This window comes from Pinus tabuliformis, chromosome 3_1 (genome assembly GCF_031772625.1).
Source record: "Pinus tabuliformis cultivar Carrire ecotype Pingquan chromosome 3_1, CPIR1, whole genome shotgun sequence".
Taxonomy (NCBI): domain Eukaryota; kingdom Viridiplantae; phylum Streptophyta; class Pinopsida; order Pinales; family Pinaceae; genus Pinus; species Pinus tabuliformis.
Window position 1 is genome coordinate 19,350,877 of NC_142301.1, and position 16,919 is coordinate 19,367,795.

Sequence of the window (16,919 nt, forward strand, 5' to 3'; positions counted from 1 at the left end):
TTACAATATACTAGCGTCCTTTAGAATTAACATGGAGATCCCTTATTTATATTAAAAAACGATTTGTCTATAAACTAACTGTATATCAACACATAGTCAGTCTTAGATAAACAGATAATCTTCGACTGCATTTATTCTTTCCCATACCTGCGAAACAATAACAGAAAAAAAAATCACTACCGTGTTTGTGCGGACGAAAAGAAATGGAAATCATAAACCATGACATATTTGTGCATATAGTGCAGTAGTGAAGCAAAAGCGAAGGATAAATTTCAGAGAGGAAAACAAAAGCCACTTAGTATAAGTTGGTCTAGTTAAGTTGCCATTACCGGGTAGCATAAGTCGCTCTAGGAGTGGCAGCCGTCGCACTTTTTCACGCCGCATTTGTTGTTGCCGCCGTCACCTTTGTTGCTCGGGCTGGTTGTGTTGTTCTTGTTGCCGACGACGGGATTGCCGTCGATCTTGCTGCTGGGGCCGATGACGTTCTTGGTGCTGCTGTTCTTCCCGTGCTCGGCCATGTTCTTGCTGCCACTGACGTCCTGCCCTTGTGGTGGGGAATTGCCCATCTTCTTTGCTTACGGATACTCGATAGTATCACTAAGTTGAAACTGAACGCCTTCAAAGGGAACAACACAACCACTTCTGCGAAAAGAGTTGAAGTGCATCAGTACATAACCTAATGAGCAAATTACTGATATGTCATAGATTAGAAAGCCTCAATCTAGGTTACACCAAATACACAACCATACCAACAACTGGAGTAGGGCGAAGTCGGTAAGCAAGCGGTGAGAAATACAACGGCATAGGTTGCCTTATGTAGAAGCAGGCCAACTCCAAACTTGGTTTGAAAACCATCTACACTCCCAACCATGGTCAAATTTTGATGTTTTGAGTGTTTCTGAGGACAATTCGCCGTATTAAATTCCTCTATGGTGGCCTCTTCTTTTTATGTCAAGTTGAGAAAGTGTTATGCTGAGTATCACGAGAATCACATTTATGAATCATGCAAAGTCAAGCGTCACTACGATGACATAGATCGACGATCCATAGAGTGGACGCCCTACTTACAGATTTAACTACTCCGATTTATTCGCGCAATTGGGCAGACGAGTTATCTTTTTCAGCCCCCCAAGAAAATTCCTTGCCCTATTTACAGATGTGACTACTCCAATTTATTCGCGCAATTGGACAGACGAGTTATACTTCTTTTTTAGCAAAGAACAAAATGTTTGCCCTATCTACATATGTAACTACGCTGATTCGTGTAATTGGGTAGACGAGTTATTCCTTTACCGCCCTAAAAAGGTCTCTGTGATTGTTAAATGAAAAGATGCAATCTGTTTTTAGCTTCAAAAATAAGGCATATACACTTTTTAAGAAACAACTAATCACTATTCTATTTTTAATATAAACAAATATTACAGTGACTAGCAGAGTTGTTTTCCAACATTGCCAATGTGATTTAATTACTTGAAAAATCAACAAACCTGAATTATTTTCGGCACAATGAGTTGGAATTTAGACTGAAGTGCTTAATCAAAAATGTGATTTATCTAATATTTGTGACCGTTCAAAATATTTTACTCTTGTAGTGACCTTTCAAGCAAAATTTTGGATGCAACCCTTACAATTTTATTGACCTTTTACTATAATTTTGCAGGTGAATTTAGGTATCACATGTGGCTGTATACTCCCGAAGCAGATTTAGTGTGCTTTATGTCTTTTATCCTCTCTAGGCACAACATTAATTACTATTCATAATAGTAATTAATTGTCTGCTAAGATGATTTCTGCTAGTGGTAGTTTTGTTAATGATTATTTTTTTAAACTCATTGAAAATCCGTTTTAACAAAATCACTCTATTAATTATTTTCTTAGAAATGTATTTTTGGTGGTTAATGTCTTTAAACACTTTTGTATAGTTTTATTTTGTAAAATGGTATATAGGGTTTTTAAGTATTTTCATGTCATAATATTAGTTGGATCAGTGATTAGATTATTAAGATTATTAAGGTAGACTTGTAGTTATTGTTTAAAACATATTTAAGGAAAATAAAATTGAAGATTTTCTCTTCAAATCATTATAAATATTTTTGTGTGTGGGGTGATGAATTGAGGTTGCCAAAAGCTCATCTTTTGTCATTTTATTCATTTTATAAACCATTCATTTTAACTTGTGTTGGGGTGGCGTACCCCTATATTGTGTTTTATTTTTAAAAGCACTTTCATAGAGCCCTTCCTTTGATCCTTAAGGAAAGAGTTTGAGATTGCAGCTGTTATAATCATTTTGAAAATTTCATGAATAAAACTGATAGGGATGATCTCATGGAAAAATAAAGGCTTTGTGTTATGTAATGTTATGAATGATTTCAAGTTATTAGAACAAAGCACCATTAAAACCATGTCAATAGTTGGGAGCATCAATATACAAGTCTCTTGGCGAGACAAAATATACTACTAATATTATGGAGATCTTCTCACTTCAAAGTCTCAATTAGGACTTGGAAGTAATGCTTCTATTAATGCATTTTGTTGAATTTATAATTCGTTTGAGATTTGTAGGAGGTTGTTGAGAGATTTTCTCAACTCCTATCTCTAAGCTTAGAATTAGTTGGATCTAAGACCAACTATATAATTTATTTGTAATTGAATGCAATTGTACAACAATAAGGTTATTTGTGTGAGTTATTTTTTTCTATGGATCCTCTTCCATTTTCTAATTTGGTATCAAAGCTCATCTTAGGGTTACTCCCTCACAAGAAGACTAAAAAAGATGAAGACATAGAATTCATCATGTGTACATAGATTTGTGTACATATGTTTGTACATGTGGATGTGTGTTAAGTTTGTTGAAGTGTGTGAATTTTGTTGCCAATGCAGATGCATGTGTGGTGCCATCGAGTGAAATAGAGAGAGAGATCAGTCAAGGTATAGAGGGTATCAACTAGTTGGTCAATCCAATCATGATATGCAAGGGTCTATCACCTTCTTATTGCAATTTTGTGAGTATTTTGGTTTTACAATTGGGCTCTAGATAATATGTATGCCATTACTTGAGTCTAGCCACTAAAGACGATCTCGATAGACAATTTTTTTATGAATTTTTTAGATCTACACCAACTCTTAATGATTTTGAGGGCATCAAGTCTCTTTTTTGGACAAGTGCATTGATAATTCAATAGATATCAGTGTATAAAGAAGTCATTTTTTGTATCATTGTAGAGAGTTCCTTGATAAAGAATTGTGTCAAATCATCAATTTAAGGGTGTGCTTGGAAAAGGATGATTTAAGGATACAAACTTTGCTTATATGTTAATAATCCTTAGAACTTTTAGAATTATTCAAAGTGTTTATTCCAACCTTAACAACATACAAATATTTATATAGTTTTGGTAAAAGACCTTAGAAGAAATTACAAAATCAAATATCCTCTATGAATATCTAATCATCTAACAAGAGTATAGTGTATAGAATAATCTTTATAACTAACAATGATACATCTAAGAATTGATACAGAAGCAACAATCTATTGATGTAGAGGGATGAGCATGACACACTGTCACCTTGATCTACTTAGTAATGAATATAACTTTGCACTTACAGGGAGGTTGACACTCAACCTAGTCTTGCCCACCTTTCTATACAACCTAAAATGTATGTAGAAAAAAGACATGTAATTACAGGAAATTACTCACACATAAAACAAATGTTGCTAATGATCTAAATTAGAATCCTTTGATTATCTCCAAAAACTTCAAAAATGACAACTATATTCCAAAAATCAGTCCAAGTATGAACCCTTTTCCATTAAAAGATAAGATTATATATCAAGTATTTTACAAAATATTCTATCTATTACAGATTTACAATGAAAAATTATTATTATCCAATATATTTTGGGTAATCTAAATAACAACTTGGTAAAACTAGAAAATTTCCCCCTCATATCTACATTTGGGTTCAATGCATCTGAATTTGTTATGTGTTTTCTACTCCAAATCATGAAATGATTTTATCTCTTGTTGATATGCTGCAACAATAAACTGAACTTCCAACCAATTTGACTAGTTGTTCCTATTCTTCATTTGTTGGATAATCTAGATCAATCATTTGCTTGTATGCTTCATCTATTTCAATATATTTTTCAAAAGTGGTTTTACTATAAAAAAATATTTAATCTCATAGCAAATAAAAAGATCATCCCCTAAAATCTGAAGTAGATTTTAACCACTTATTTCTCCCTTGACTCCAACAAACTTTGACTTTTCCATAGCTACTATCGTGATATTTGATAGTAGATTTTCACCACTTATTTCTCCCTTGACTCCAACAAACATTGACTTGTCCATAGCTACTATCTTCAATGATATTTGATACATGTCCTCTGTTATCATCTAGCCTTGTGAATTATTGAATGAGGGAAGAACTTTCTGGTGAAGAATAGATTTTTTTTTTGGTAAAACTCAGTAATTTGTACCTGTAAATTTTCACATTTATTTTTTGTTTTTAGCATAACAGTTTTTTTTCATTAAAAATTTCCTAGTTTAAATAATTGTGTCACCTTTGTCAGCAAAACACCTAACTCCTCCAGTTGTTCACTTGTCTTTGTATTCAAATATTTGATAATCTGAGCTGCCAAGCCACATTGGTTTCCTATTTAAATTTTATTTCATCGATATCTTCATTTTCTCTTTCCAGTAACTCTTCCTATTCCATAGTGATTTCAATAAAAGAGAAAAACTTAGATACAGATGACATGATTTCCATCCAAATTCGTTATTTCACCTATGACAAACGTTGAGCACTGTTAGATCATCTCAAAAACGGCTAAAGTTTTCTTTTCTAACTTGAAATTTTTCTGTATCTCGGCCACTGATCCATTATATGAATTGATCGTATTCTATTATGATCAATCCAATGATCTCTTTAATTTATCAACCTGTTCATTCTTCAGGGTGAGAGAAGATAATTCTTTAGTCAATTTCCTTGTGGCATTATCTCATGTTGAACCAGTCTCTAATTCTTAAATTGATGTGTTGCCAACTTGCTTTCTCTCATTTAATAACCTTTCCATCTTTACTTCCAATTTATTTGCACATTTTGTTGAATTATAATCTTTAACAAAGTCTCTTTCTCCTTTTCAAGCTCTCCTACCTCCTGTGTCTATGGATGCTCTTTCATGGGAAACTTCAACCTTTTTCAGAGAGCTTGGATGTTGTCATTCTCATTTTTGATAATTTCCTGAGTTGCATCAATGTTTTGAGGTTCCAAACCTAATTTAATCCCAAAATCATCTCCGATACCACCATTGTACAAGCCTCGATACAGTCCATAGTGAAAAAGCATCATATTAATGATAAAGTGATTTAATCTTAGTGTCTTTTGTGAGAGAGGGTTTTTTCTTCTCCATTTTGAGCTCTACACTAGTATTGTTTAAAGAATTTTATAATTTAAACACAGTAATAAAAAAACTTGTGAGAGTTGTAGAATATGAAATGACTTATTTCCAACCAAACAAATAAAAACACAATTACTGTGTGTGAGCTAAAAAAAATGCTGCAAATCTCATATATTAATTGAACTATTAACTACATTCTTATATAGTAAAACTATTACTAAAATCAACTCTGAAACATATCTAATGAAATTATAGCTAATTTCCGGCACCTTCGAGCAGTGACCACCCGTGCTTTAATTTTGCAGAGAACACAAAATAGCATTTTACATAAGCATTATTCCCAACACTCCCCGTTAATGATTAATGAAGATTTATTATCTTATCTCCTAGTGCCCAAAATTGATCTTCTGCAACTGCTTTGGTGAAGATATCTTCTAGTTGATGCTGAGTATTTATATGCTTCAATTCAATATCCTTCTTCTGCACCAAATGTCTAATGAAGTGATATTTCAAGTCAAAATGCTTCGTCGTGCTCTGATGAACTGGATTATTTGCTAACTTGATAGCACTTACATTATCACAATAATTCACTGTAGGCTGAATTTGTATTTCTCTAGTTTCTTCCAAATTTTTTCTAAGCCAAAGAGCTTGTGTACCTGCTAAGGTAATTGCAACATAGTCGGCTTCTGTGGATGAGAGGGCAACAATGATTTGTTTTTTTGAGCTCCATGTAATCAAACCAGAACCAAAAGAGAAACAATTTCCAGATGTGGACTTATGGTCATCAAGACAACCTCCCCAATCTGAATCACTAAATCCAACAAGATTGAACTTTTCAGAAGAGTAGTAATGAATACCAAAATTTAGAGTGCCTTTCGCATACCTTAAAATCCTCTTGGCTACCTTCATATGTATTTGAGATGGATTTTTCATATATCTTGAAACAAGTGAAACTGAATATGTTAGATAGGCCTTGTGTGGCTTAGAAATATCAAGCTCCCCACAATACTTCTGTAAGTTTTCTCATCAACTAAATCAACACCATCATCTCTACATAACACCTCTCCATGAGCACTTGGAGTAGGGGATGGATTACAATCAATCATATCAAATTTATTTAGCATATCATGTTCATACTTTGTCTGACAAATGAAAATCTCATCCTTACTTTGATAAACCTCCATTCCTAGAAAATGTTTCATGATTCCTAGATCTTTCATCTCAAATTCATTCATCATAAAAAAATTGAATTTATCATTCATCTTAGAACTACTACCCATATACAATAGATCATCAACATACAAACTTATGATTAAAAAATCAATACCTTCTTGTTTGTAGTAAAGGGTAGGATCATTCTTACTTCTCTGGAAGCCATTTTCTTGAAAGTATCCATCAATCCTTGCATACCATGCTCTTGGTGCTTGGTTAAGGCCATACAAAACCTTCTTCAACTTGTAGACATTATTCTCCTTTCCTTCCACTTCAAAACCTTGTGGTTGTTCCACATATACTTCCTCTTCTAAGTACCCATTCAAGAAGACACTTTTCACATCCATATGATGTATGCTCCACTTTTTATGAGCTGCTAATGAAATCAACATTCTAATGGTCTGCAAATGTCTCTTCATAATCAATTCCATACTTCTGTGTGAATCCTTTAGCAACTAATCTTGCTTTGTGTCTTTCAACACTCCCATCACTGTTAAATTTAGTCTTATAGACCCATTTGGTGCCAATCTTTTTCTTGTCATGTGGAAGCTCTGTCAACTTCCAAGTGTCATTCCTTTGAATGGAATCCATCTCTTCTTGCATGGCTTGCAGCCAAACCTCATTAGTACATGCATCTTCAAAACATGATGGTTCAAATTCAGCCTTGGCTAATAAAGCAAAATTAACTATCTCACCTATTGGGCTTTCTTCATGTGATTGATTTGCACTCCTCTCATAAATATCACTCAATCTTCTTACCTTCCTTGTAGAACTTGGAGAAGAAGTTGGACTTGAACTTGATGTTGAAGAAATTGATGAAGGGCTGCTTGGTGGAGTTAAGCCACTAGTTACAGAAACATTAGTTGGCTGCTCATGATCATTATCAACAATTATATCATCATTCAAAATAGATTTTGTCTTCTCAACATGACCTTTTTGATGACCATAAACTCCCCCTTCATCAAAAATTACATCTCTTGAGACAATAAGCTTGTTAGTTAGAGGATTATACAATTTATAAGCCTTGCTTATCTCACTATACCCAATAAAAATACATAACTCGCTCTTTGCATCTAACTTTTTTCTATTCTGATCAGGTACATGCACATAAGCCAAACAACCAAAAACTTTGAAATGATTAACATTAGGCCTTTTTCCATACCAAGCTTCATAAGGAGTCATCTTTTCCAGTGCACTGGTGGGGCTATGGTTGAGGATGTACACTGCTGTAGCAACTGCATCTCCCCAATAAGAGTTGCTCAATCCCTTAGTTTGTAGCATGCATCTTGCCATTTCAACCACAGTACGATTTTTTCTTTCAGCTATGCCATTCTGTTGGGGTGTGTATGATGTAGTATGCTGCCTCCTGATGCCATTCATATCACAATAACTCTGGAAAGCTTTTGAGTAGAATTATCCTCGACGGTCAGTCCGAAAACATTTGATCTTGCACCCTCTCTCATTTTCTACAAGGGCTTTGAACTTCTTGAATGTATCCAGGGCTTCACTTTTGGCCTTGAAAAAATATACCCAACAATTTTGTGAGTAATCATCAATAAAAGTGATGAAATATGATGACTTACCCAAACTCTTAGTATGCATAGGACCACAGATGTCTGAATGAACAAGCTGAAGTGGGTGATGAGCTCTCCATGCACTACCCTTTGGAAACCTTTCCTTTGCATGATTTCCTTTAGCACATCCTTCACAGACCTCTTTATGCTCTTCTACCTTAGGCAAACCAGAAACTAATGCATGTGAGGTTAGAAACCTCAAATTGTGAAAATTTAAATGCCCATACCTGAGATGCCATAACCAACTTGAATCCTCATAAGCCATATTTGCAAGCTTGTTGTTATCTTCATCAAACCTCAAGGGAAACATCCTATTGCTTGTCATAGGCACAACAATGATCACCCTATTTCCCTTATTCTTATCATAGTCTTATTTTCAAAGAGTACTTTATAATTTTTCTCACATAGCTTCCCAACGACTCAAAAAATTATGCTTCAATTGTGGAGTATAATAAATGCCATGAATACTCTTTATACCTTCTTTTGTTTGGACTTCCATAGCTCCTTTGGCAGCAACCTCCAATGATTTATCATCACCAAGCTAGATCTTGGATTTGAAACTTCCATCCTTTACTGAAAACATCTTCTCATTCCTTGTCATATGGTTAGAGCATCCATAATCTAGGTACCAAACATCTTTAATAGTATTTTCACCTTTGGCATAAGATAAAAATAAGTGATCTGGAGGATACTGAACACTTTCTTGAGCATAATTAGCATTTTTACCTTATTTCAATCTGAATTCTCTTTCAAAGTGACCATACTTGTTACAATAGTAACATTGAACATTTCTCTTATCAAATATACCTCTACCTCTTCCTCTGAAACTACCTCTTCCACTTGAGCCACCTCTTCCTCTACCTCTTGAATAATTTTGGCTTTGCCATTTACCTTGACCTTGATGTCTTTTGGTACTGCTGCTACTTGCATCTTCATTCTTTGTAATTTGTAATTTAGAGGAAAAAGATTTCTCTACACCTTCAAAAGTTTCCTTCAATCTTTCTTCACGAGACATCAAAGATTCAACCAACTCATCAAACTGTAGTTTTGTCAAATCCTTACTTTCTTCCATGATTATTGCAACATGATTCCATCTATGTGTTAAAGATATCAATACCTTTTTAATTAAAACTTCATTACTTACAGTTTCTCCAAGTGTAGCCATTTTATTGACCACATCTTTGACTCTCACACAATAGTCACTGACACTTTCAGCTTCTTGCATCTTCAAATTCTCGAACTCTTGCTTCAATGTCTGAAGCTTGACCACCTTAACTTGATCACTACCTTGGTAAGCTTCTTGTAGAGTCTCCTAGGCAGCTTTGGCAGTTTTTGCTCCTGATATTCTTGGAAATAAGCTCTTATCAAGAGCTATCTGAATGTGAAACAAAGCTTGAGCATTCTTCTTCCTTGCTTCCTTTCTTGTTGTTCTTTCATTGGCTGTAAGAGCATTCCAATCAGCTAGCTCCTCATATCCTGATTCAACAATCTCCCACAAATATTTTCCAATCAAAAAGGTTAGCATCTTAATGCACCAATAATCATAATCGTTCCCATCAAATTCTGGAACTAGCATTTGGTTAGAATTCGACATGATTAACTTTGGCGAAATTCCAACAATACAACTTTATCCCAAAACAATTTTACCTGCTCTGATACCACATGTAGAATATGAAATGACTTATTTCCAGCCAACTGAGAAGCCAACAGTACTATGAAGAAAAATACATATAAAAAAGATAAAACAAATAAAAACACAGTTACTGTGTGTGAGCTAAAAAATGCTGCAAATCTCATATATTAATTGAACTATTAACTACATTCTTATATAGTAAAACTATTACTAAAATCAACTCTGAAACATATCTAATGACATTACAGCTAATTTCCAACACCTTCCAGCAGTGACCACCCTAACAATTTGCTGCTTTAATTTTGCAGAGAACACAAATAGCAATTTACATAACTAATTAAGCATTATTCCGAACAAGAGTGGAATAGATCATCTCCCTAGTTTGTTTGTCAAAATAGATCTATAGGATGAATCTATTTAGTATTACAAGAAAGCACAAATGTTTTGTAGTATTTGGCAACTTTAGCCCCAAATATCTTAGGTTCAATAAATGTTAATTTAAATTGACCCTTTTCAACATCAAGGCGTTGGGCCATGAAAATGGTATAATTATTCTCCCTATTTCCTTAAATAAACGTTATGTTTCTAAGCAGTTTTCCTTTAATTTGTAATGATTTAAGAGAAAAAGGATAATGAAAGTTAGTTGAAGATAGTATATTTAGTTTGAGACTTTTAAATATCAAAAAGGTTATAATTTAACTAAATTGTTATCCAGATCAGTCCAATCGAACTATTGTTGTTCCCTCCAGATATTGGAGCAAGATTTTAATCAACAGATGTCCAATTCTAAGAAAATTACAGCTTGATGCCTGAGCAAGATCGAAGAATGGAGTCAAAGGAAACTGATCATTACTATTCAAGGATCTTATGTTTAAAAGAGAAATCCAGAGAACCTGTTGATTCTCAGGATAGCTCCATATTCAGTTTTTAATGTAATATATAAGACAGCTGAGGATATTTTTTATTATTGCATTTTACTGTATATTGGATACAACAATCTGAGTTTTAACTTTCTCATGGTCATTGTGTAAAAATATTTTGAAGTTAATGAATCTGCGTAAGATATTACCTTAGTCTTCAGTATCAAAATTATATAAAACAGTACTTCTGGAGACCATGGGCCTAGTGGCTGGAGGTTCTACTGTCTCTTGTGTATCATTATTAGTTAGTTACTTTTCCACATTCGCATTAGTTGTGTTTCTATTCTCTTTCCTTTTCTTTCATGGTAGATAATCTATTGAATTCTGTATCTTGTAATTCTATTATGCATTTCCTGAAATTGTTGATTGGATTGCATTACATGAATGCAAGGGTTGAGTTTGTAAATTCTGTAAGTTGTCTTTAAGAAGTAATACTTTTAAGCATTTGTGTGATTTACTAATATTCCTTATGCCAAGGATTTGTTGAAGAATAGATAGAATGGTTGATGAATTAAAATAATCTTCTTTCATAAGATTGTAATTGTAGGAGTAATTATTTGTTGTCATCATTTGTCTCTGCAACGATTGCATTAGGATAATGTTTAATGTAACTTTTCTGTATTATTCATTTTACACTCTTTCATAGCCTAAGAATCTATTCTTGCATATATTATGATGATACCCTTGAAATAAGAGATGAATCTAAGGTTGATAAGATTAATGAAGGTAGGATTAAGTTGATTGTAAAGAGTCATCTTAGTGCCAAAAAATTTTGCGTTGTTTTCGGGAAGCTTGTCAAATCATAGGTTGTATCTCTTAGAGGTCGAGTATTGAAGACGGAATGTAAGAACCTACGCATGCGATAAGTAAAAAGCTTGTGCCTAACACCCGCTTTCAGTCGATACCATTAGGCTATGTAAGTGAGTATGACTAAGAAAAAGAATAGGAATCGGGCAGTGATAGAACAAAAGGCAGTATCAAAAACCACAAAAACCCAGGGACAGGTGAGCCTTCAGAGAGCAACCTTCATCGATGAAATTATTCAAAAATTTGAATCTCAAGCATCAGTAGGACCCGGAAGAGTACCTGGGAATGGCTTTATCATAATCCCTCAAGCAGCAGAATCACCAATTACATTTCATGATGAGATTCACAGTAAAACTGAAGGATCTGAGCAAAGATTCCAAAGCACATTTATTCGGCACTCTAGTCCTTCACAAGAGGGAAATTCTTGCAATTTGAAAGAAGAAGAAGGTGGAACTAGTGGAGTAGATCCACGATCCTCAAGGTCAAGATTTCCTGTGATCTCGATAGTAGAGAAACCGCCAGAGATCCCAGACTTAGGAAGCATATTAAAGCCCCCCTTCAGAGCCAAATAATATCTATAACTTACCTGCTCAATTAATACCTCTTGATCAAGTAATCTATGAAAATTGCTGACATATTTTCGATTAGATGGCAACCCAAAGGCAACAAAACTAAACTTCAACATTAGAATATCTTATTGTTGACCGGGTGGCTAATGCCCCAATGAAGGCTATTCCTTTATAGAATATCCCAACCTTTCATGGGATGACCTTAGAGGATCCAAACACCTTTTTATTTGAGTTCAATGTGTTGTATGGAGGTTATCATTATACCATTGATCCACAAAAATTGAAATTGTTCCCTTCTACTTGAAAAGGAGTAGTGTTACGATGGTTTATGGGCTTAGGAGGAGGCACTAAATCACTGGGATGCTATGAAAAATAACTTTCTTACTAAATATTAGGATTACTGTCGAACCATAGACATGAAGGATGAAAATTTTAAAATGACTCCAAAAAACAATGAAACCTTAGAAGAATATATTAAGATATTTTAGTACAACTTACAAAGATTTCCTTATACTAGTTTACTAAATGAAGTACTGAATGTTGCTTTAATAAAAGGCATGAAAGATGAATGGATAGAAACATTAAATTTAATGGGCAAAGGTGACATCTCCCAGGAAGAATATGATAATATTGTTAAGTTTTGTATCAGGTGTTCACATGGCAGTACACGATCCAAATTTGGGATACGGGATCCCCTCACCCAAATCAGTAAGACCATAGGTGGTGGTGTAACGTGAACAAAAATTGGTAATATTTTAGAAGATTTTAAAAGTGACATTTTGGGCACACTCACTACACAATTAGATGTTTTTCAGGCCAAATAGAAGCAAGCTGAGGCAGATTCAACATTGACCATATTGTGTGCATGTTGCTGAAAGAAGCACATTGAAAGGGAATGCCCTTTGGACATGGTGTGAACCTATGCTATTTGCACTAAGGAACATTCGATAGAACAATGTCCATCACTTCCAAGATTAAAAGTTGTATTTAAAGAAACCGAGGAGGAAACAAAACTTGCATACTTGATGACTCAATGTCGACCATGGAAATCACACCCTATAGGTATGATGCAAGATCCCTCATTTTATTATGGGCGGTATATTCCACCATAGAATCTTGGAAACACATTGCTGGGACAATCACCCTTAAATCCCACTTGCCAATCCCAATCATATCCTACATCACCATGGATATATAAATCTCTTACTTGATCAGGATGGCCAAATTCGCAATATCCTACCCCATTATGGCAGAATCCTGTTACCAATTCTTATCCCTCGCAATGGTCGAAGACGCCTGCGCAAAATCCAATATAGCCTCAAAATTGGCAGCGAGCTGTGGGATTGGGAAATCCACCCATAGGGCAATCCCTCAACCTCAACTGACACTACAGGCTCCATTTCATTTGCCTCATAATCTTCAAACTCCGGTGTGTCCTCACCTGTCGGCTCAACCAAATCTTAACCCCAATAATAAACTTCTCCAAGACGTGTAAGTTGTTGAGAATCCGGTCTATGAAATAATTCCTTTAGGATGTAATGAGCTCCAACTGAGATCTGGATGCATTATTTCTCCTAAAGAAAATCATAATGATCAAGAACAAGAAAACAATAAAGAAGAGAAAATTACAATAAATCCTTCGACTGTGGTTATTACAGAAACAAAACCAATAGGAAACACAGTTAAGTAACAATAATTTGAGAAAATCACAACCACTTCCCCTCCATTCCCTAAAGACTCATGATAACTAAACTAGCCATCTACCATGAGTTTGATAGTGTAGGGGAGTAGAAAAAATTGTGTATAAAAATTCCACTCCTATAGGCCCTACATGATATCCCGATTTACACCAAAATGATCAAGAAATTATGTGGGAAGAATCGTGAGAGAAAACTGAAAGATCCACCCACAATTCATGTTGTAGGAACATTATCTGACCTTATTTTAGTAAAACAAGTTCCTCTTAATTATGAAGACCCAGGAAGTCCAATCGTGGCTATCCAAATACAAGGATGCACTTTTCCAAACACATTGGTAGACTTGGGAGCAGTTATTAACCTTTTGACCTACGAAACCCGTAATGTCTTGGATATTAGAACTTTATAACCAACCTCAACCCTGCTGGAATTAGCTAAATGTCGGTGATCAAGCTGGAAGGAACTTTAGAAGACATTACAGTCTCTGTAGACTCTTGGGAATATCCTGTAGACTTTATGGTCATCAACCCGACAAGTAGCCCAGATGGACATCCATTAATACTAGGAAGACCATGGTTAGCAACGAAGAATGCATATATAGGATGTCGAAATGGAAACATGACGATTGCGAAAGGAAACGTTGTCAAAAATATTATTCTATATCCTCCTACTCAACCTAGTCCGCCTGCAAAAAATCTTTAGTTACGCCCGCCTCGATATCAAGAAGAAAATATGTGCTCTCCCCTTTCTTTAGATGAAGCTCTAGGAATTAAAAATCAATTAGGAGATGATGTAATCAATAAATTCATCAATAAACCAGCTGTTATCAGAAAATCAACATGCCAAATGCTAAAAGCTCTACTTGATAATGATCCACAAGGATACCCTCAGAGAATTTAAATGACAATCATATTCCCACAACTACAGTCCATACCAACATTGTAATTGAAGTAGAGCCAGGAAGAACCCTCAATATTAATGTTGATCTAGACAAACATCAACAACAGAAATTAATTCAGGTTCTCCATAAGTACAAGCAGGCTTTTTCCTATGACTATTTAGACATGAAAGATCATCACCTGCAGCTATGCACCCATCATATCTATATAGAAAAATATGCTCATTCTATCTGGAAGCCCCAAAGGAGTTTGAATCCAAACCTTAGGGATATTTTGAAGCAAGAATTGTAGAAATCGTTGGATGCAAACTTCATATACTCGATTGCAGATAGCGGAGAATTTGTGTAGATTATAGGGAACTCAACAAAGCCACCCAAAAAGACCATTTTCCCCTTCCTTTCATAGACCAAGTCCTTGATACTTTAGCTGAGAAGAAATTATTTTCTTTTCTAGATGGTATTAGTGGTTACAATCAAATCCAGATTGCTCCAGAAGATCAAGACAAAACCACGTTTACCTGCCCATAGGGTACATTCGCATACAGGGTTTTACACTTTGGACTATGCATGCTCCAACCATATTCCAAAGAAAAATCTTGAGTATTTTCTCTAACCTAATCAATGAAGGACTCGAGTTGTATATGGATGATTTCACCTCGTTTGGGGATGACTTTGATAAAGCTATGAAAAATATAGAGAAATCCCATGAACGATGTATTGCTACCAAATTGTGTCTAAGTAATGAAAAATGCCATATAATGATGACCGAAGGTGTTGTTTTAGGGAACTATATTTCTACTGTAGGGATTCAGGTGGATCCAATGAAAATCGAGGTAATCCTTAAGTTACCAACACCCCACACACAAACTGAGGTACGAAGTTTTCTCACTTATTCAGGTTATTATCGCAAATTTATAGAACAATTTTCAAAGATTGCTGCACCTTTATATACTTTAACAGGCAATGTCAAATTTGAATGGTTTTACAATTGTGATGTTGCGTTCGCATATCTCAAGAAACTTATTTCGACAACACCAATGTTAGGAGGACCAAACTGAGAGCTACCTTTTCACATCTCCACGGATGCATCGGACATAACCTTAGGAATTGTCTTGGAAAAGAGGAAAACAAGAAACCTTATGCTATCTATTATATCAACAAAAACCTTACTCCTGCTGAATTAAACGATACAGTAACCATAAAATAATCTGTATTTGTTATACATGCTATAAATAAATTCTAACATTATATAATAGGCTATCTAGTTTTTTTGTACACTCATCACTCTGCTATTAGATATTTAGCTAATGATCCCATTACTAATGGGTGGATGTTTTGATGGTTATTGTTGTTTCAGGAGTTTGATATTACCATTAAGGATCGACCAAAAAAGAAAATTTTGTGGCATATTTCCTATATCGAGTACCTAAGGTAGACGATTGTCAACTGGTAGACGACCCTCCATAACTATCATATTAAGCATAGAATTACTTCTCCATATCACCCCTAGGAAAACGAACATGTGGAAAGAACTAACAAAGTCCTAGAGGAAATTCTAACCAAAACCGTATCCGTAGATTGTTGAAATTGGGCAGCCAAGCTTCCAGAATCCATATGGGCTTATCAGAAAACATGGCAGAACACTATTGGTCACTCTCCATATCACCTTGTCTTTAGAAAACAACCAATTTTTCCAATAGAATTTGAAATAAAAAATCTCAAGATTGCAAGGGAAATTGGAATATATTTTATAGAAGGACAAACCTAGTGCCTACAACAACTTAATGAGTTAGATGAAGCACATCTATTTGATGTCGAACACACTACTATTATACAATAGTAAAGAGCTAAATGGCATGATCGAATGATTAAAAAGAAATCATTCCAAAAAGGTGATTGGGCATTGCTATATGATTCCAGGTTTCAGGATTTTATAGGGAAATTATAGACAAGGTGGCTCGGGCCATATGAAATCAAAGAAGTCCACAATAATGGTACCATAACTCTAAACACTATTGATGGATTTGGTACATCGTTTTTAGTAAACACACATCAACTATGCCTCTACCACCAACCACTCATGAAGGAGTCTTTCTATCATGAGGTAAGTAACGATCCTACATTCCAGATTATAGTTGACTGGGGTGGTAACCCAGCAGATCCATCTCTTTAAAAATATGATTTTCTTTATCATCTTGTATATACTGTATA

The 16,919-nt window shown here is 34.8% G+C and overlaps 1 protein-coding gene across 1 annotated transcript; it reads right to left on the minus strand.

The window, feature by feature from the left end:
* Window positions 1–296: 296 nt before the first annotated feature.
* LOC149185558 (uncharacterized) lies at window positions 297–905 on the minus strand. Its single transcript, XM_089412430.1, has 2 exons — window positions 750–905; window positions 297–642 (listed from the first exon to the last, which is right to left on the minus strand). The coding sequence occupies exons 1-2, from the start codon at window positions 853–855 to the stop codon at window positions 374–376; spliced, it is 375 nt and encodes a 124-aa protein (XP_089268556.1). The 5' UTR covers window positions 856–905; the 3' UTR covers window positions 297–373.
* Window positions 906–16,919: the final 16,014 nt, after the last annotated feature.